The 20,125-nt window shown below is 44.0% G+C and overlaps 1 protein-coding gene across 1 annotated transcript in view; it reads left to right on the top strand.

Moving 5' to 3' along the window:
- The window catches only part of DDRGK1 (DDRGK domain containing 1), a 44,304-nt gene extending 28,162 nt beyond the window's left edge, over nt 1-16,142 (top strand). The window contains exons 5-9 of the mRNA XM_034772048.1: nt 4,768-4,890; nt 7,461-7,499; nt 11,883-11,939; nt 13,280-13,328; nt 15,286-16,142. Of these exons, the coding sequence (XP_034627939.1) occupies nt 4,768-4,890; nt 7,461-7,499; nt 11,883-11,939; nt 13,280-13,328; nt 15,286-15,458 (441 nt within the window). The 3' untranslated portion in view covers nt 15,459-16,142. The remainder of the gene's footprint in view (nt 1-4,767; nt 4,891-7,460; nt 7,500-11,882; nt 11,940-13,279; nt 13,329-15,285) is intronic.
- The last annotated feature ends 3,983 nt before the right edge of the window (nt 16,143-20,125 follow it).

Below are 20,125 nucleotides of genomic sequence, written 5' to 3'. Positions count from 1 at the left end.
CGGTTTCAGTCTGTGGCTATTTTCAAGCATTCATAAATTTCTGAAAATTTCCCATGTTTAATGTTGGCAGGAAGGTAAAGTTATTTAGAAAGTTTGAACAAAATTCCTTTTGAGCAGGTCCCATTATTAGAGTTAGGAGAGAGTTCTTAAAAAATTGGTGCTGTACATAAGCAGTGAAAATGTGAAATACAGAGGAACTCAGTTTGGGTTTCAAAAATATCACCTGACTCCTAACCTGTGCACCCTGCGGAGCCCCTTCCATCACTCTGCAAATCCTGTACCATCAGGATGGTAGACTAGATGATAATTAGTAACACCTAGATCTTTTCATCCATAGATCTCAATGCTCTACAAAAGAGATCAATACCATTATCCCTGTTTTGCAATTGGGGAAACTGAGGCAGAGAGAGCGAAATGACTTGTCTGAGATCTCTTAGCAGGCCAGTGGCAGAGCCAGGAATTGAATCTAAGTCTTCCAAGTCCCAGTCCAGTCCTCTGCCCACTTGACCATGTTACCTTGTGGCTTCATTTCAATTTAAATGGTTTGCTGAAGAAGGGCCTAAGTTGAGAGCTCTGTTTTGAAGTCTACTTTACTGGATGATGATCCTCTTGCTGCCTCGCTACCCAGTTACCATCATCATCAAACTAATCCTCTTGGGGCCAGGATCCTCCCGGCATGTACAGCATGGGGTGATTCGTAGAGCACCGCAGAACTGTGCAGCGCGTCACAGGCCTGTAAGAGGCCAGAGGTCAGATTCTGTTCTCCCTTGTTGGTTATAAATCCAGATGGACCCACTGACTTCAGGGGAGTTCCTCTGGTGTGACACTGGGTATAAGAGCAGGGCCTGGCCCAACATCCCTTACCCCCCCGATTAGACTTCTAAAGCAATGGAAACAATAGACCAAAATGGATTTGAAGAGGAGAGAAAGAGGCATGGGTGAGGAGAGAAAGTGAACAACGGGAAGTGAGTAAAGTCAGCTTCTAGGCTGGCAGAATTTGGGTGGAAGAAGAGCATGCAGTGAGCAACAGGGAAGGGCTGTTGTACGCGGTGAACGACGGTCGTGCAGAACAAATCAAGGTAGAAAACAGTGACTGTTTGAGGGAAAAAAAACATTGCAAAGCACTCCAGAGATTCAGTGGTAAGGTGCTACACCAGACTGAGACCACAGAGACGCTCCAGAAAAATCCCTGATGCCATTAGCCCCCTCCTAGCAAAGTGTTTAGTGTATCCTGGCAGATACGCAGCATGTGACTCGACGTAGGACTGGTACGACAGGAAGAAAATGTGGATTTTGCCAGGTGTTTAGAAGGGGGGTGGGTTACAGTCTCTGAGGGAGTGTGAATTTATACCAGGGTCTGAGAGACTTCCTTGGAGGGCGGAGAGGATTGAAATACTTCATAAGAAGGATAGGAATTGATCAGAAGAAATACTTTACATTTGTAGAGAGCCCAAACATGGTGTCATGTTGAGGCAGGAGAGGAGAAAGATGCGACTGCTTCACAGCAAAAAAAACACCACCAAGGTAAGCAGCGGCAGTTACCGAATTTCCTTAGTGCTGGGGTTTCCCCACTCCCCGCCCATCCTTTCAGGGAGGTGGCCTGTCTGTTCTTTCTCCTGCACGCTCCCTGCAGCCTCACTTGAGAGCAATAGATCTGAGATCAGGCCAAAATAAACGACATAACCGTACTTTGCTTTTTTTCCCAGAGGTTTAATTTCGCTTTCCTCCCACAGGCTCCCTGAAACGTTTTCACTGGTTGCCCTCGTGTTTCTGAAATCAGCAGGCAGCACCATAAATGGCCACTAAACCAAGTAGTTAAGGACTGATCTTAGCGCTATTTCATAACGTCGACCACTTCTACAGGTGGATAGATTCTCCTGTCGACACCTCTCCGTCTAGTCTTGAGTCCACACTTTCCACACAGTAGCTGTAGTACTTGGTGATATAAAAGAAGGATACAAAGACAGTTGTAAGAGAGCCAGGTGAAAATAAATGCGTGTTAATGTAATAGACAAAGCGGCTTTACTATATATTTTTTTCCCCACATGTCCCATCTCTGCTGTTTGTTGCCTCTCTCAGTGAATTTATTGGTATACAAGCTCCTCTCTTATCTCTTTACAGTTTGGGTCTGTCCTCAGGCTTGATCATGGTTGAATTTACACCAAAGAAATCCATGAAACAGCTGAGCAGGGAGTTGTTGGGTTTTTGTTATGTTCAGTTTAGTTGTTCCACCAAAGCCTCTGGAAATCCTGAGTGTCCTGCCCTAGGCTAAACCTAACAAGCATTCAGGCTTGAAGGCTGGCGGATGCTTCACTGTTGTTACTGAAAGCGCTGCTCAGGCCTCCTGGAAATGCTCTGCTGATTACAATATGAGAGCTGTAGGTCTGAGAAGTAAGTGTAGGTCAGCTTGTAATGAGTGACCAAGGAAAAAAGACGTGGGACCAAGAATGGCGCACATTGTCAATCTCCTCGCACTGAGGCGTTTCCCACGGTGTGCTGGATGTGGAAATACTGACACTAACATTTTGGCAGGTTTTTGCCCTGCTGAAATCAAAGGCACAGCTCTGTAGACGTGTGAGAGAGAGACTGGGTTGGTTGGTTTGCTTGTCAGCCTCTTTTAGAAACAGGAACATGTCTGACAGTTGTAAATGGGCCAGTTATCTTTTGATTTTTGCAGAACCACCACCTGGAAATTTTGAAGGACTCTTCAACTCTTATCACTTCCCTTCGAAAGTGATGTCAGGGTTTTCGTGCTTCAAAATTCTACATAGCGTTTGAGCTACAGGGATGTGGTAGGGACAGAGCTGTGAAGGACTTTGATGTGTCTCAGTGATTCTAGATCAATTTGGCTCAGTTTACAAGCGAAGAAGAGCTCTGAGAGCCAGGCTGTGTTTTTTCAGGCTCATGCGCTGCTAATAATAAAGATTCTGCAACTGGATCTTAGTTAATAACCTGTTTGGTGAGGCAGGACAAAGAAAATAATCCCACTCCCTCTCGAAAGCTGTGTTAAAACTGCAGGAATAAAAAGCAGCAAAATCTTTCCCATTTGACTCTGAATGCACAGAAGGATCAGATCTGGTAAGAAATTAGATGCGTTTTTTTTTTTTTTTCCTCAGTCACTTTTTCACCATAATTACTCTCAGGGCCACAGTCCCACAAGTTTCAGAGGGGTAGCCATGTTGGTCTGTATCAGCAAAAGCAACGAGGAGTCCTTGTGGCACCTTAGAGACTAACACATTTATTTGGGCATAAGCTTTCGTGGACTATAACCCACTTCATCAGATGCATGGAGTGGAAAATACAGTAGGCAGGTATAAATATACAGCACGTGAAAAGATGGAAGTTGCCTTACCAAGTGGGGGGGGTCAGTGCTAACGAGGCCAATTCAGTTAGGGTGGATGTGTCCCACAAGAGACTCAGCCTGGGAGTCTGATCGGGCAGTGCTGAGACCTATACTAATTTTTTGGCTGTCTCTACTACAGGGCAGATTTTTTCCATGCCGTGTTCTAAGGGCCCGATCCTGCCTCTTGTAGGGTCTGGCTCTGAACAGTGTCCCTTAATACATGTGTTAATGGATTATACCTCACGATTGGACCTCTTTTTTTTCTGTGTACATTTTATTGATGCAATTGTTCAATTTTGCTCCGTTTAAGGAAGCACCTGCTATATAATACCAGTGTCAGAGACATGCTGCACCATTATTTCAGTGTGGAATGGAGAAAACAACTGGTGATTAGAACCAGGCATGGCATAGAATTTTGCTTCAAAAATAGCTTAATATGGTGGTAGTATTTCCTCCTGAGAACACTAAGGAAAAATGCATGGAAAGCAGCAAAATCGTGTGCTCTGAGCACGAAACCCCTGCAATCCCATCCTGGCTGTGCCCCTGATTTTGCTAGGCACCCTAGAGCGAGTCACTTAACGTGCGTGCCTCTGTTTTCCTGTCTTGTTAAATGGTTGTGATGCCCCCAGCACAGGGCGGTTAGGAGATTTAATTACTGATTGTACACCGCTTTGAAGATTTAAAATGCTTTATAAGGCACAAGTAGTATTAGTGACTACAAATGATTAAAAGGCACCAGAATGCGTCATTTTTAGCTAACTAGAGTGAACTGCTCACAGAATAACTTTATTTTTCTCTCCTTATAGCCACCTCTTATGTTCTGTTCATAAACCAGGCAGTTAATACAGCTCCTTGTATCTTTTACCTATAACCAGTTGAGTAGTCTGCCATAAAAAAAAACATTTTTTTAAAACCTTGTAATCGGCCTGATTCTTCATTCTCACACTAGTGGCAAACAAGTAACTCCACTGCCTTCAGTAGTTACTCCTGTTTTACACCGGTGTAAGTGAGAGCAGGATCAGGGTCAGTAACTGAAAATGGATAAGTTGCATCAATGTATGGTTTGGGGGCAGGGACTTCCTGTAGCTTGCACTGCAGAAGAAATGTGCTCATGCAAATTGAGGAAGCCGTTCGCTATATAAAAGTGTCTCTCTCTCCTTCATCAGATCTTTTCCGAGCCAGTCCAGGAACAGCTGAGTTGACTGAGACAATTGCTGTATTAAAAGAAGGGCAGAGGCAGAACTGTTTTTGAAATTAATGATGCGATCAAGGGAGAGTTTCAGAGTTTCAGTTTTCAGAAAGTCCTTCTGTTCCTGGCCTGTCCCAGTGAATCCGATTGGCACCCAAGTGATAAAGTAAGCAGGGTCTCCTTTCAACTAACCTGGTTTGGGGAGGAATGACTTGAGCACTTCATTTTTCTGCAGGAAGAGGAACAAAAGAAAGCAAAAGAAGAAAAGGAGCAGAGGGAGCATGAAGAGTACCTCAAGCTGAAGGAGTGTTTTGTAGTTGAAGAGGAGGGTGTCGAAGAAGCAATGACCGAGGAAGAGGTATGTTGTGCTGTCACTGCAGCCAGAATTCCTGGCTTCCCATCTAGCTTCCTGAGACTGAATAGATTCAGCTGTTTAAATTGTCCTGATTGCATTTTATCCCCTTATGGTTTCAAAAATCAAAACAAAAAAAACCCACCCAAACCATTCTGAATCAAGTCCTGGGTGAGTGACTTCTAAAAATAACACTTGGATGGGGTGTGCTGAGTGCACATAAGGAATTTTTTTTGCCTTTAAATGACAGATCTTGTGTTTAGTAAATGTGAACCGAGAGCATTATAGGAGAACATTCGAATTCTTTATACCAACCTTTAGATTTAGAGAGAAATGCGAAGGGGCAAATTCAGCTCACGTGGAAAGGAGTGCAAACTCCCAGTGGGGTTCCACCTGCTTACAGCATGGCTGAATTAACCTAGGAGTTCTGTAATCCAAATGCCTTCCTAGGGTTAGAAACCCTGCAGTACAAGCGCAGAAAGTGCTGCTAGAAGGGCAGATAACTGTGAAAGAGAGCAATGCCAAAGGCAGAGTTTGATTCCAAAATAGCTGCCAAGTATGTTTTAAGTCCAGCTTCAATATCTAAGGGGTTGAATTATCACTAAATCAGGGGAATTAAACTGAACTAAAGCTGATTTTAAACGTAATTTATTAAATGAAGCATTAAAATGCCCATATCTCGGGTGTTTCTGGTTGTGTGGTGGTAGAACTGTACACTCTGTGATGGAAGTGACTGTTGCTAATTCCTTACCCTCTGCATAGGACTGTAGCACTCTATTATGGCTGCATATAAGCATGTCTTTTGGCTGCTGCTGATAAAATGTGGTATTTCACATCGTGGTACCTGATTTTTTTTTCTTAATGCTGCCACTGTGGAAGGCAAGATTCTCATTCATAACCCATCAGAGACTAAATGGTTTGCTTTGTTTTAATGTTAAGTGCTATAAAATAATGACGGGAATGGAGATCTTGTGCTCCCGATGTTTGCAGCTGAATGCATTTGATGTTAGCATAACATTTTTTTAAGTGTGAAAAATTCTTACGCTGCTGCGACCCCAGTTTGTTCAGTGGGGTGGCATCAGTGTAAATCAGATTGATACTGGTGATTTTTTTTTTTCTCTCCCTCTGTCCAGCCACCCACTCTAAACCAAAGGAGCATTCTTCATCATGGCTCTAAATTAAGACCAATAGAAGTCATGCCACGTTAGTGAGGGTGGAATAGATTTTCAGAGGTTCAAAGGGCAGTTTGGTGCCAAGCTCCTACTGAAAGTTAGTTTGACTAGGGTGCTTAACTTCTATCAGTTCCTTTTAAATCTACCCTTACTGTACCATTGGCATTTCTGAACTTATGAGTAGTAGTGTCTTACAACAGCAAAAAGTGGCTAAAACAGACTTTTTCCATCTGTTTGTAAGTTACACGCAGTGCTAAGCAGCTGTGCCAACTATACCACAGACACTCTTGGGAGATCAGTTACGGCTAAGACAAAATTGTCCCATGATCAGGAGTATATAACTTGGTCATATTAATTTGTTCGGGGGGGCAAAGGAATCTGTGGTGTATAAGATCCTAGACCAGGATGGCTATTGTATGTAAATGGGAGCAGAGAGGGGCTTTACTTGCTTAAGATGGAGGTTGGGGGCCTTGTTCTCAACTTAATGTTTTTTTTTTATAAAGTACATATTTCAAATGCCTGTTAAACAAAGACATTCCAAGATACACAGTTCTGCAGGGCTGCTAACGTGGCTGGAAGGCTGTAGGCTTTCTGCCTTGTGCTTTACGAGGCATCCAGTATCCTGCTGCAGTCACATGCTCTGTCACTGGTTATTGGTTACTAGTCAATTATTGGTTACCAACATCCTCAAGCTCGAGTGTCTAGAATTAGGCACCTAAATCTGTAGTTAGGCAACTAATATAAATGACTTAATAATTTCCAGAGGTTCTGAGCCACCGGCATCTTCCATTGACTTGAATACAAATTTTGGTTGTGCAGCACCTTTGATGATCAGGCAACTTTTATTTAGATGCCTAACTATTGATTTAGATGCCTAATTTTAGGCATCCAAGTTTAAAAGAAATTGGCTCCTGTTTCTCTTGTGTGATGAATAGTCCAGGCTAAATTCTGCCCTTGGATGCATCTGAGCAGCCTCCCATTAATATCACCCCACACCCTGCCCTTCACGCATCCAGAGGGCAAGGTCTGGTCCTCGGTGTTCGTACCTTACTAGAAGGTACAGAAAGTAACTTGGTCTCAACGTGAATGTGACACGCTACCTATGACATAGACATAAAGAAGCTAGAAATTGGATATTTCCACTCTGGTTGGACAGGTATAAATATATATATTTATTTAAATACAGACACCTTGAGCCTTTTTTTGATTTCAGATAAATCAGTGCAAATTCATAGATATTAACTCCAGATTGACACTGGTGCAACAAATGAGAATCTGTCCCTGTGCAGTGCCTTGTACAATTAAGTCTATTTTACAATCCTTATTTTTCCATTAATTTGCAGACACATTTGATTTGACTTCTGTTCATTTGAATTAATAACTTGTTTTCCTTGCTGTATCCAGTCCCATAGCTTTCTAACGGAATTTATCAACTACATTAAGGTAAGCTACCATTCCTCTTTCTTTATATCCTGTGTGTGTTCCTTTTATTTATTCTTTTATTTATTGTGAAAACGTTTATTGGCGGAGAACAAAAGGAAACCCGTTTGTTAATATCTAGGTGGATATTTAATAAAACAAGTATCCAAGCAATCCATGGACTTAAACTACAATGTGCGTTTGCTCTTGCAGCTCACAAATGTGTGACTAACTGCTGGAGTAGTTCCTCCCTCTCCTTTTATCTCGTAGCCATATTTTGGCACTTACAATAGCCACTGACGTGCATATATCCCAGTCACTGAAGTCAACACGTGCACCCAACACGTGCACCCAGGAGTTGAGTTGGTACCTTGGATACTTAAAGTAAAACTCTGGAAATGTTTACATAGAATTTTACTCTCCTGTTTGCTTTGGGATAGTGTTCTAGATAGTCCAGTTTAAGCAGATCACTTTAGGAACATGTAATTTCCTTTTAGAAGTTATCAATAACTGAGCATTTCATTCCACCTTTAAAAGACCTTCCTAGTGTAATCTGGACTTGGCAGCAATGACATCTATCTTAGGGTCTGTCTACCCTGCAGTTGGAGCAAAAGTACACGCACCGTAGCAGCATTGATCTAGCTAGCTCAAATACCAGTAGCAGTTAAGCCACAGCAGCAGAGGTTAGCTGCCAAGTACGTACCCAGCGCGGGCTTGTACAGCCCACGTTGCTGCTGTATCTTCGCTGCTCTTTGTACACTGCTAGATCGGAGCTAGCTCGGGTGCTGAATTGCACCTCTGACTGCAGTGTAGACATACCCATAGTCCTTGGAGTAAAATTTCTGAGTCTTGAATAGAAAAGTTACTATATTTTTTTTAAAAAAAATTTACCTAGCCAGTTTCTCGGTGCCCAGTCCTGTGAGGTGGTGATTGCCCTCAACTCTCATAGAGGTGAGTGGTAGTTGAGGACACTCCCTACCATGCAAGATTCGGCCCTGAGTTTGTGAATGTTGAACGCACAGTAATGATTTTATTTATTTTTAAAGTTTAATTCACTGGTTCCATTGCAGTTTAGTTCCCCTCCCCCCACTGCCGAGTGAGAATGAGGATTGCTGAATTTATGTGGTGTCTGTTGTACCACGTGCATTTTTTGATCCTCTTGAAACACAAGCACAGTAAAGGTCACATAAACCTCTCACTTGATTTCCTCTAACTTCTCTACCCTTGAGATGCGTGGCAGTGTCTTAACCTTTAGAGAGGTGTTGTAGAAAAGATCACTCATCAGGATGTCTTAGGCTTCCTTTTAATAGCATTGGGGAGCTTCATTTTTAAAGTTTGGGGTATTTGTGGTGATTCGCGCTCTCCAATTAAAAGAGAAGCCTCAACTTACATTTTAATTGCCATTTACATTGTCTGTCTGAAACCGGAGAAACAATAACAGTGTGTGACTCTGAGACCTGAAAGCGAAGATGCTTGGTTCATGTGAAACCATAAACTCGGCCAGTGGGACATAAGCACATACAAAGGGCCCTGATTCAGAAAAACATCCCAATTGAGGAAGGCACTTAAGCACATGTGTTGCTGAATAGGGATGGACAGCAGAATTGGGAGCAATGTTTTCTTTAACATTTTTAACTTTCTCTTTAGCATGAAAATATATTTGGTTTAGAGAAGACAAGGGCAGCATGCAGTCCCTCCTAGCTGGCTATGTTATTGCTTTTTCAGAAGGAATGACTTCTCTGCTGAAACAGTGCTAATCCGGCAGCATCAGTCTGAAAGCGTCTGTCACGTGGTCTTAAAGAGCAGCCGATGCCTCCAAAAAAAAAAAAAATTGTAATTTAACCTTTCTGTTGAGGAAGCTGTTCTGCCGGTGTCAGTTTGTGAGTGGCGGCAGCTTGCTTCATATTTTATTCTTAGGGACATTGTACATGAAATGTAGATTCTCTTCGGTTTGTTTTTTGGGGTTGGGTTTTTGTGATTGAGATTGGGCTTACAACAGACCCAAAGGGAGTGAGGCACCCAGATCCCATTGAAATTAGATGGAGATTGAGCGGCTAATTCCCTCAGGCGCCTTTGAAAATCTCTTGGTTATTAAATTCACCTGCAGTTCCTAAAGTCTCAGGCCTCTGTGATCCTGCGCGCGTGCGTGTGTGTGTGAAATCAGTGCCAAAAGCGTTTCCATTCCCCAGCAACCGATTGTGATGTTACAAACTGGGGTTCTGGCTTTTGAAAGAGATGCAGTAGAGCAACAGAAAAGCTGCTGGGTTTGAACCTGGTGCCAGAGCCGTGCAGGCCACCTCACAAAAAGGACGACTCTGTGGGCCCAACTGGAACTTTACAAATTAATTGGTGGCAGTTTGAAAGCTGCAGGGAGGCTCGGATCATGGGAAGTAGTCCCACCGGAGAAGGATGAGCAGGCAAAGTGCTGGTGAGGCAACCTAAAATGCGAAGAGAAACATACACGTGCACCTCAGACTGTGCCTCGGCCCATTAAACCATTTCCACGTGGACTCCCCGTTTCAAACCTCTGAGCAGCTTCAGTTTGTTTTTAAAAAGAACCTGTTGCAAAAATACCAAAAGAGGCTGGGGGATAAATCCTGAGTGCACGTAGGTTCGCGCGCGCGCTCTCTCTCTCTCTCTCTCTCTCTCTCAGAGATAAGGTCAAAATCGTACTCCCCTTATTCACATGAATCTTCCCCTGGATTACAGTGGGATTCATTGCGTAAATAACCGGAGCAGGATTTGGCCGTAATTTAGTTTCTGGCCCCAGTTCAGCAAAGTACTTAAGCACATGCCGGCCTATTGAAATTAATGGAACTGCAGCGTGTGTTTTTGGAAGTTAAGCACATGCTTAAGTGCTCTGCCATGACTCAGGCCTCAAGCTTCAGTGACTGTATTTCTGCAAAAGAGAGCCTCGATTTCCTAGAATACCAGCCATGAAGCGATTAACCTGGAAAGCTTCCAGTAAACTGTTTCAGTAGTTAGGGGAGGACTGTTTTTAAGGGAAGACTTAAATCCTCTTTTCTCACTTAGTAAGGGGTTGGGGGTGGTTTGGTTTTTGGTTTTTTGCCCCCATCCTTTAAAATGAAGATGTGATGATCCATAGCAGTTCCCAGCTCTGAGAACTGAATTCCATGGACTGGTTTCAGTTCTGTATCTTCAGTCCATGGTAGTCAGTTCTCTAGCTTGGCTGTATCTAACTTCACAACTAGTAAGTCTGTGGGTTTTTTTGGTTTTTTGTTTTCCTTAATGAGAGAGGGCATGACTGTATACAGCCTGTTTATTTCCCAGATGTCCATTCAGGTTAGAGTTACTGTGTCCTCAAATAAGTCCAAATATAAACGTTATCATTCTGAAACTGTTCTGTCCAATGTAAACATAATACTTGCATCTGGAATTATAAAGCTCCGCAAGATATTGCCGTCCCACCATACTGGAAGGAATAGTGGCCTGGATCTAAGAGAATAATACTTAGCACCTCTATAGCCCTTTATATTTAAAGTTCCTTACGAGCATTAATGCATCTTTACAGTGCATTTAGATAAATGAGATATTAACCCATTTTACTGATAGGGAAATCATGGCACGGAATGGTTGAATTCCCGTTTCACCGGCGCATTGTACGACTCCGGTCTTCTTCTGTGTAACTCCCTCTGGTTACGTCAGTGTAAGACTAGAGTAAAGTGGTGAATCAGATGCTAAATGACTTGGCTAAAGTCACACACGGAGTCCGTGCTAACGCCAATTAGAAAATTCACGAGTTCTTTTGCTCCCAGTTCTGTCCTCAGTCCATATTGCGCTGCCCCTCGACAGAGCACTAGGAGTACATCTCTAATTATGAGAAACTAGATAAGGGATTAACTTGCTAAAGAAGGTCATTAAGGCAACAACACTAGTGTTGCGGGGGGGAAGCAGACAAACCACCCAAGAGCTTAGTACACCAGAAGGTCTGGCCCAGTTCTCCTTTTTTTTAAACGTAATTTGCAACATCCCAAAGTGAAGTGAAAAGGAATAGGTTTGTGCAAACTGAAAGCTTACGTTAATACTGGTGGGGAGAGATATAGGTTGCAGGAAGAACAGTCAAGCGCCTTTTATGAATAGCTGCACGTCAATAGTCAAAAATGTTTCTGCTTATCTTGCCTCTCTAAAAGATTGGTCATAACAGATCTTTAGAAACACATGCTCTTTTCCACCTGCGGATGAAGCACTGCCTCTAATTTCTCTGTCAACAAAACTGATTTAAATAAATGATTCAACTCCATTGTTTCCCAAGCAGGAGAGTTGGCTAGGAATTGCGAACTTGAATTCTAGTTTCCCACTAGATGCCTCCTGCATATTTCTGTGGCCAAACAGATAAAAAGCTAGTCCCCATTCTCATCAGCTGCTTATAACTCTTTGTTTCCGTAGAATGCAAAGGTGGTTCTTCTGGAAGACCTGGCTTCCCATTTGGGGTTAAGAACCCAGGTAAGCATTACAAGTCAGACCTAATACACCAATACTAATAATGGGAGTGTGGGCAAACTGCGTAATTTCCATGTGACTCTTGGTGGTCTTACTGAAAATACTTGGGTTTTGAGTGAACTTCAACAGAAGGGCCACCCTAACGGAATTCATTGGAAGAGCCATCCAGCCAATAACTTCATCAGCCAATGAGTCCTTGCCATGAAGGAGCATGCTCAGAATGTCTTGTACTTCTTGCTGGTCGCTGGAGCTGTAATCCCAGCCTTTCTTTGTATCCAGCACACACTTGCGTGCTCTCTCCTAGGATACTTTGGGCTACAGAGTCACATAAAATACAGCTACGAGCATGGTCATTGTTGGATAGGGTGAAAACTGCCCAGATGAGTGGGGAAAATTACAACATTGGCCATACTGTTTCATGTACAGTAAAAGAACAGATATTCGTTATTTTTGTCCCTAGACTCATTTATTGCTGGCATTTCCCTCCCACACTGCCCCTTTCCCCAATTTATAGCCTACTAAATTATTTTTAAATGGTTACATGTTTTTAGGATGTGTTTTCTTTTAAAAACAAGCAACCTCACCCCTGCAAAACCTATGAAGAACCTTCCAAGGGAAATCTTGACCTTGCATTGTACCTTTTGGCCTCTGTCCTCCATTTTTCTTTCTTCGCTCCTCCCCGCACCCAACCTTCCCGGTCTACATTTGTCTCTTTTCCTGTTCTGCCTTGGCTCTGTCTGCAGTTTGGGGAGGGGCCACGTATTTGATTTGATTCTGACATACCTAGGACATGCCTAGGACATGTCAGCTGCTCTATAAATAATAAAAACCCTTGGAGTTACCCCATGGATAAATTTGGCATGTTACCTTTTGGGCCAGTGGAGAACACAGCAGACTTTAAGCAGAACAAATATATTTTCATTACTGTATTTGGGCCAGATCTTTAGTTGGTGTACATAGACATAGTTGCATGGGCTGGCCCTTTTGTTTCTGTCCACATACACCCTTCTTTGTTAATGCTCAAGAGGTCTCTATGCAATCCCCTTCCATGAAATAGGTTAATGGTACCTCTCGCATTCAGATAAGTTTGCAAGAACAGCCTCTTGTGGGGAGGGAGCTATTTGCATACACCGGGTTACAGAGGCTGACCGCATCCTGACTAAGACAAAACCTTGTCCCGATAACAGGCTTATCGGTTGCATTTGTGTAGAAATGCTGGTATGCATGTTTCACCTAAATATTCTGCTTTCAAGAATAAGACATGAAGCACAATCTCTCTGATATGCCTGGAAATGTGAGATCTCTCTTCTTTTAACTGGTTCTTTTTCCCACCCCTCCAACAGGATGCAATTAATAGAGTACAAGACCTGATGGCAGATGGCACTCTAACAGGTGACAGTGGAAACGTTTATGGGTTTCTGTTGAGTTGTTTAGTATGTTAATAGATGATGCAGAAAATGCATAGGACCCCTAAGCCAGGTAGTAAGAAAATGCTTTCTATTGAATTTATCCTGTAATCACCAAGGACTCCTACTTGACTTGATCAATAGATATGTTAATTACCCTAATTTCAGCTTTGAAACTTGGTGGTTTAAAATGGACTGCCATCCTGGAGAGGTGCTCTAGCATTTTTGTACCTGATTATTGTTGCTGTATAGAATTAAAATTAATGCACCTTCCCCCCCCCGGCAGAGTCTCCACATCAAGGCCTGTGTATCATTTGAGTTCTGCTGAAGCACTCCATACAGGCATTGCTGGGCTGCACGGGTGTGAATTTCATTCTCTCTGAGAGCGAAATTATTTTTGCAAAGAGAACAGTCTCAGCTGAATCGGGTGGGGGATTTCGGGTAGTTTGCAAACCAGTTTTCAAAAAACATAGCACCTAGAGCCTAGAAAAGGGACTGTCACAGGGCACCAGCCTGCGTACAGGCTATCCCAGTGCACTTGTTACAGCTCTGCGGGCCTTTAAAACCGGGAGTGGTAGTTGTGGATCACATGCCTGCTCTTAGTCATGTGCCCTACAGGAAATTGCATATATCTTGGGCAGGAGAAGCAGACAGGAGAGACTGGGTCAGGGAAGGAAGTGGGCGTGGCGCTCCACACCTGTCAGAAGGAGGCTAAGAGGGAAACAGCAACAGAGAGCAGGAGCTGGTTTGGGGAAGGCCTCTCCAGGGGTCTGGGAAGCCGCGGAGACAAGGACTAGACTGTTAGGGTTGCTTTGAATCTTTTGTTTCTAAGTTAATAAAGAAAAACCTGAAATGCCAAATAACCAAAACAAAACAAACCCTGGAACTGTGCAGCTGTTTAGATAGGATTTCCCTTTCCTCAGCTGGTGGAGTAGCCTACGAACTCGACTGAGACACCGCCAGCCTGAAATCTAATCCCTTTGTCAAAATTAAGTTCAAATAGTTTCTAGTTCTACAAGTGTCCAGTAGAACTTCGGCCAGTGCTTGTCCTTGTGTCCCTATTTTTAAGTTGGTGTCCCCTGAATAGATACAATTACGGTAATAGCAAGTGGTGTTCATTCTTGTCATCATTTGACGGGTAGGGAAAGGTATTGTCTATGTTCAAGGGAGCTAAATTATCTGAAGGACTTGAAGAGGGTTTGCTACAGGGGGCTAGATAACACGGGGTTAGAGCACTTGCCTTTTAGTGCTGACAACTTGGGCTACAGTTGTTAATGTGTTATTACAATAAATAGTAGCAGTACACTCCTTTGATTTTATTATTTATTATATGTGGTGTTCTGCTGCCTCTCAGCCCAACAGAGACTATTCTCCTGCGAGCCCCGGTCATGGGCCAGGACCCCGATGTGCTAGGCGCTGTACAAACAGAGAACAAAATGACAATCCCTGCCGCAAAGAATTTACAATCAAAGTATAAAACGAGACAATAGGTGGATACAGGCAGATAAGGAGTGCAAGGAAAAAAGGAGACGATATTGATCCAATTGACGGGCTATGGTCTCGGCACAGCAGCAGCCTAAATGTTAAGTTCTTTGTAGGATTTGCAGCAAAGCAATTCTACCACCTAAGAAACACTCCCTGCCCCCAAGCCCCAGCAATCAAAATAGACGAGACAGACCAAGTATGAGAAGAAGGCACAGAAGTGTGTTTCCAAAAGTCACCAGCAGGCCAACGGCAGAGTTAGGAATAGAAGAACCCAAGTCTCCTTGTTCCTAGACCAATGCCCCTGTCTGCTGGACCATAGTGCCTTGCTAAATCTGGAATTTAGTTTGTGGACTGTAATTGTAGTCCCTGAATTAACTAACGGTGTGGGGTCATTAATGTCTATTGGGGAAACGTAGTTCGCTTTGAAGTATTGACTCCAGGTCACGTTTGTCTTCTAGGTGTGATTGATGACCGAGGAAAGTTCATCTATATCACTCCAGAGGAGATGACCGCAGTGGCTCAGTTTATCAAACAGAGAGGACGAGTCTCCATTTCAGAACTGGCCGAAGCAAGCAATTCCCTCATCAACCTCCAACCTGAGAGCAGAGCTGTCACTCAGAGCACGGCGTGATAATGCATTTCACGGTGTGGGAAAATACTGCAGTAGAGTAAATTAATAACACGCAGGTCATTAAAAAAAATCCCTGTCTATTCATAACCGTGAAAAAGAGATGTGGTGATTACTTCTAAACATGAACTGCAAGACATTATCCAATGTTTTGCTTCTCAATTGATTAGAGTAAATAATCAGAATAAAAATGGAGCCACATCTTCCTTTCGCGCCCCTCTCCCCTTTCTCCCCCCCAAGGACACTAAAAAAGAATCCAGGGCTAAACTACACTCTCTGGTGCATCTATGGCTCCGTGATTTCAGTGACTGCCCTGTGGACGCATTAGAGGGTGGAATTTAGCCCCAAGTGTACGTAAAAGCACAGCCAAACTTTTGAGTTTGCTCTGAAAGCTCAGAGCCCTGTGAGCTGGACAAGTATGCTGGGTAATTGTATGCGCCCTACCAATCAGACCATTTTGCTTCCGAATCCCGCGTCCGTGTCACATACAGTTGCTTTTGAAACTGCAGTTGGCATTACCCAGGCTAGCTATGCAACTGTACCGTGTTATACTCCTAGTTTTAAGGTTTTCTTCTGGGCGTGCTGGATACGGGCTGAAACAATAGATCTATGCAGATGACATTTGCGAATTTTACTGTATTATCTACAATTGATGTAGAAGATAAAAAGAAAACTATATTAGAAGTTTCCCTCTGTTCTGGTTGTAATGATAATTCTTTATATAGCACTTCACAGGTTCAAAGAACTTCAAACGTTCTCTTGCTTAAAAGCCTTTGCCAAGGAAATGCCTCTGTTTTCTTGTTTATATAATGCCAAAAGTGTGGCAAGCAGCCAAAGCGCACTCTTGTTGTGTCTGCAACCAGAAAGAGACAAACACACAGAGCAAAATGAACATCTCCAGTTTACTGTACAGATCAGTCCTAATTATGGTCAACCTTGTGTATCCCGTTATATCCTGACATGTCTTCCGTGTGAATACAGATGCCAAGTCAGTGGGACTAACATGTAACTACTAAAAGGTTTGGGTGTTCTGGATTGTTTTAAAAAAATAACACAAGGAGACTAACTTCCAGGATTTTCGAAGTGCAATTGTTGCAACCAAGGCCTGGTCCACACTAACCCCCCACTTTGGTCTAAGGTACGCAAATTTAGCTACGTTAATAACGTAGCTGAATTCGAAGTACCTTAGTCCGAACTTACCGCAGGTCCAGACGCGGCAGGCAGGCTCCCCCATCGATGCCGCGTACTCCTCTCGCCAAGCTGGAGTACTGGCGTCGACGGCAAGCACTTCCGGGATCGATTTATCGCGTCTAGACAAGACGCGATAAATCGATCCCAGAAGATCGATCGCTTACATCCGGACCAGGAAGTAAGTATAGACGTACCCCAAGAGAATATTTCTAAGAGATTGTTGCATCGTTGTAGCTTTAAATGTTTTATTGAGCGGTGGGGAGATTTATTGCCTATATGAGACTAATTTGCTATATAGTCAGATGGGTGCTCTGCTAATTATCTTTCTTCTGCTACAAACACATTGTACTTGGTGAATCTGACATACAGTAATTAGGCACTGGGTTTTGTCCTTACAAAATTTCTTTTTAGGTCAAGGTAGAACTGAGCTGAATGGAAATCTCGCTGTTCTGATTCATTGTAAATGTGATGATGTAGCAACAACAACACGCAAACGAAATGTTTCTGTTAACAACGCCATTCCTCCCAAACCTACCAGCCAAGGGAGGCAACGTTCAGCTGTAATGCTGCCTCATGTACCTGATATGAATGCTGACACGTTTCAGCGTCCTGCAGAGGCAGGCAGTCATCAGCAGATACATTGGATGATTTAAGGCTTTTCAAAGTGTCTGAATTATTCAGAGTTGGGTTGGGGTTTATGCTGCTGCTATCTCTTTTGTTTTGTCCTCTCCTGATATGGACTGTTTTCCTAGTAAAATAAATACAGTGGGGAGAATTGCAGACTTTGGAGTGTGTGTGTGTGTTTCTTTTAAACAGCTTGTGAGTTGATTTTAAAGTTAAGAGAGTGAGTAAGAGAGATCGGGTCAGATTTTAATACAGCAAAGTAACTCCATTGAATCCAGCAGTTACTCGAAATGTACATGCAGTTACTCAGGATGCAACAAATCAAAATCATGTCCATTGTTCAGTGCAAGCTTCCTTCTGCAGCTCCGCTTGCGTAACGTGTCTAATGGAAAGAGGCCTGTCTGCTGGTATGGAATGTCTTTGGAGCAGTGTCTGCCTGTCAGAGTGGTTTTGTGAGGTGCACCATCTTCAAAGCCTTCACAAATATTACCTAATTAATCTCTTAGATCCCTCATATGTTTGGTATTGTAATTTCCTTGCACATCTTTACCCAGAGGGGAATGCTCTGATGGAGTGTTTTGGGGCTGAGAAAGCCATGTCAGTGTGGCAGTTGTAGCACACCACGGTCAGCAGGACCAAACGTCTAAGATCATGTCTATTCAAATGCTAAAATTTCTTCTGAGAAGCACAGATCTAAGCAGGGCTTTGGAGCTGTGCTCCAGCTCCGCTCCGGCTCCAGGCAAAAACCTGCAGCTCCGCTGCTCCGGAGCTGCTCCGGGCTCCGCTCCAAAGCCCTGGGTCTAAGAGCCAAGAGGTTTATTTGTTTAGGATGAAATGCATTCCACCACGGAGAGTCCTGGCAAGGTTCTCTGTACCAGTTAACCCTCTCTTTAACCTCTTAATGTGGGGCTTACTTGGTGCCTGGGCTTGCCGCGTGAACTTTGCTCTTCACTGTTGTTTCCTAACACGTTGAACAAGCGTGTGGTTAGTCCGAGTACTGTGTACTCAACTGTGATGCATGCCACAGGGCCAGGTGCTTCAAACAGCTCTGAAGAGCTAATTTTTTCAGAGCCACTAAATTCATTGCTGTGACTTTGTTCCACAGATAGTTTTCACTACTCCCTGCCAGTATTATGGCACTTGCATGGCCAGTGGGCATCCTTGTCTGCCTTCAGTGGTACAGAGCATGAACAAGTTTGGCCCTGAAGTAATGAAGGAGTTTAAAGGTCTATCTGTTATGAATTATACTTATTTGATCGAACACCACCCCGTCACAGCCTAGTCTGAGCAAGGCTGTAGACTGCCTTTGCAAGCGGGTTTAGTTTTGGATTGCAGCACCATCAGCTTTGTCAGCTGAAAGAGGTGTGTTGATGACCTACTGACCTAGTTTGCAGGGCTGCCAACCTTCACCAAGATCTACGGGTGAGTCTACAGTCTCCCAACTGAGGCCGTGTCCTGTGCTCCACAGCCTACTTACAGAATGAGAGCAAAAAAAACAAAATGGAGACAGGCACCCTTCTGAGTTCTGAGCCCAGAACACCCCACCCCGGAGAGATTTAGGAGGAATGGGGGTCTTGGGGTTGAGGTGCTGGACTATGACTCAGGAGGTCTAGGTTGGAGGCCTAGCTCCCAGACGTTGAGTGCCTCTTTAATCTGTGTGGCTCAGTCCCCCCATCCATAAGAGATTTTGGCTCTTAAGGAGCTTGGTTAGAGACTGGAAGCCATCCTGGCTGCTTTGGTACTAAGGAGCTTTAGAGGAATCTCTCATTCATAATTTCCCTTCTCCAGGGAGAGGCGGAGGCCCTCTGTCAGGGATTCTGGCGGCTACATCCAGAGGAGACAAAGGAAAGGGGTGTCTGGGGTAGCTGAGGGGCTGTGAGGAGTGCACAGGAACCCCGCTACCGCTGCACTCCCATCACCCCCCATTTAAATAAAACCCTGATGGAAATTCACAGGGAAGCAGCTTTGTTACCATGGAGTTGAGGCTGAAGGCTCCCAGCGGTGCCTTGTGCCTTTTAAACTCTTGTATACTAAATTAGCAACCCTGGAAAACCAGACAATCCAGGCAAAGCGACGCTTCCCCCACAAACCTGCATGCAGCTGTAACTGCTCCTGCTGCAGTGCCAAAGAGGAACATCCCAGTAGCCCATTTCCCCCTAATAAAAACTGCCATTTTCTCTGTCTCCACCGCGATTGTAGGCCAGGATTCCTGTTCGGTGTTCCAATGGACGGGCCGTGCACCACTGTTACTTTGGGGGTACTTATCGCTGGCTGGCAGTGATTCCTCTGAATACAAATGTTTAAGGAAGGGGTAGGGTTCTGTGGCCTCTCTGAGGGATGCCTGAGGGAAAAGATTGAAAGGGGCAGAGTTAAGGTTGCACGGCTGCATTGTGTGGGAAGTATCACCTTAACTGCATTTCCTGATTTTGCAACGTTTTTGAGGATTCAATTCTCACCTTCTGGAAGGGGCTCGAGTCAGAGGGTGCGCCACGTTACCGAAGTCTGTCGTGTCTGAGTCAGAAACACTGTACAGCTCTTCAGGGCAGCGCGCCTCTCTTTCTCTCCGGGTTTGTCCGGCACCTGGCAACAAAGGGACCCCAAGCCTGATGGGATCTTGGAGGTGCTCCTGTAATAATGATCAGTGTCGCCTGCTGGACTGGCATTGGCCGGTGAAAGATGCAAGGCTTGGCTGGTAATGGGTAGCGTGTGATACCAGCCTGCCATGAGGTGCACAAGGTAGGGCTGGCAGGGCGAAATTGAGTTTTCATGGAAGGAAGCGAGAAGGATTTGGAATGGGGAATGGAGTGGGCGGGACTCATCCCCCATCCCTCCACCCCCTTCTCTCTATCTTTCTT

This window comes from Trachemys scripta, chromosome 5, assembly GCF_013100865.1.
Source record: "Trachemys scripta elegans isolate TJP31775 chromosome 5, CAS_Tse_1.0, whole genome shotgun sequence".
Classification (NCBI taxonomy): domain Eukaryota; kingdom Metazoa; phylum Chordata; order Testudines; family Emydidae; genus Trachemys; species Trachemys scripta.
The sequence above is the reverse complement of the archived record's forward strand: the minus strand, read 5'-3'. Positions and strand labels throughout refer to the sequence as shown.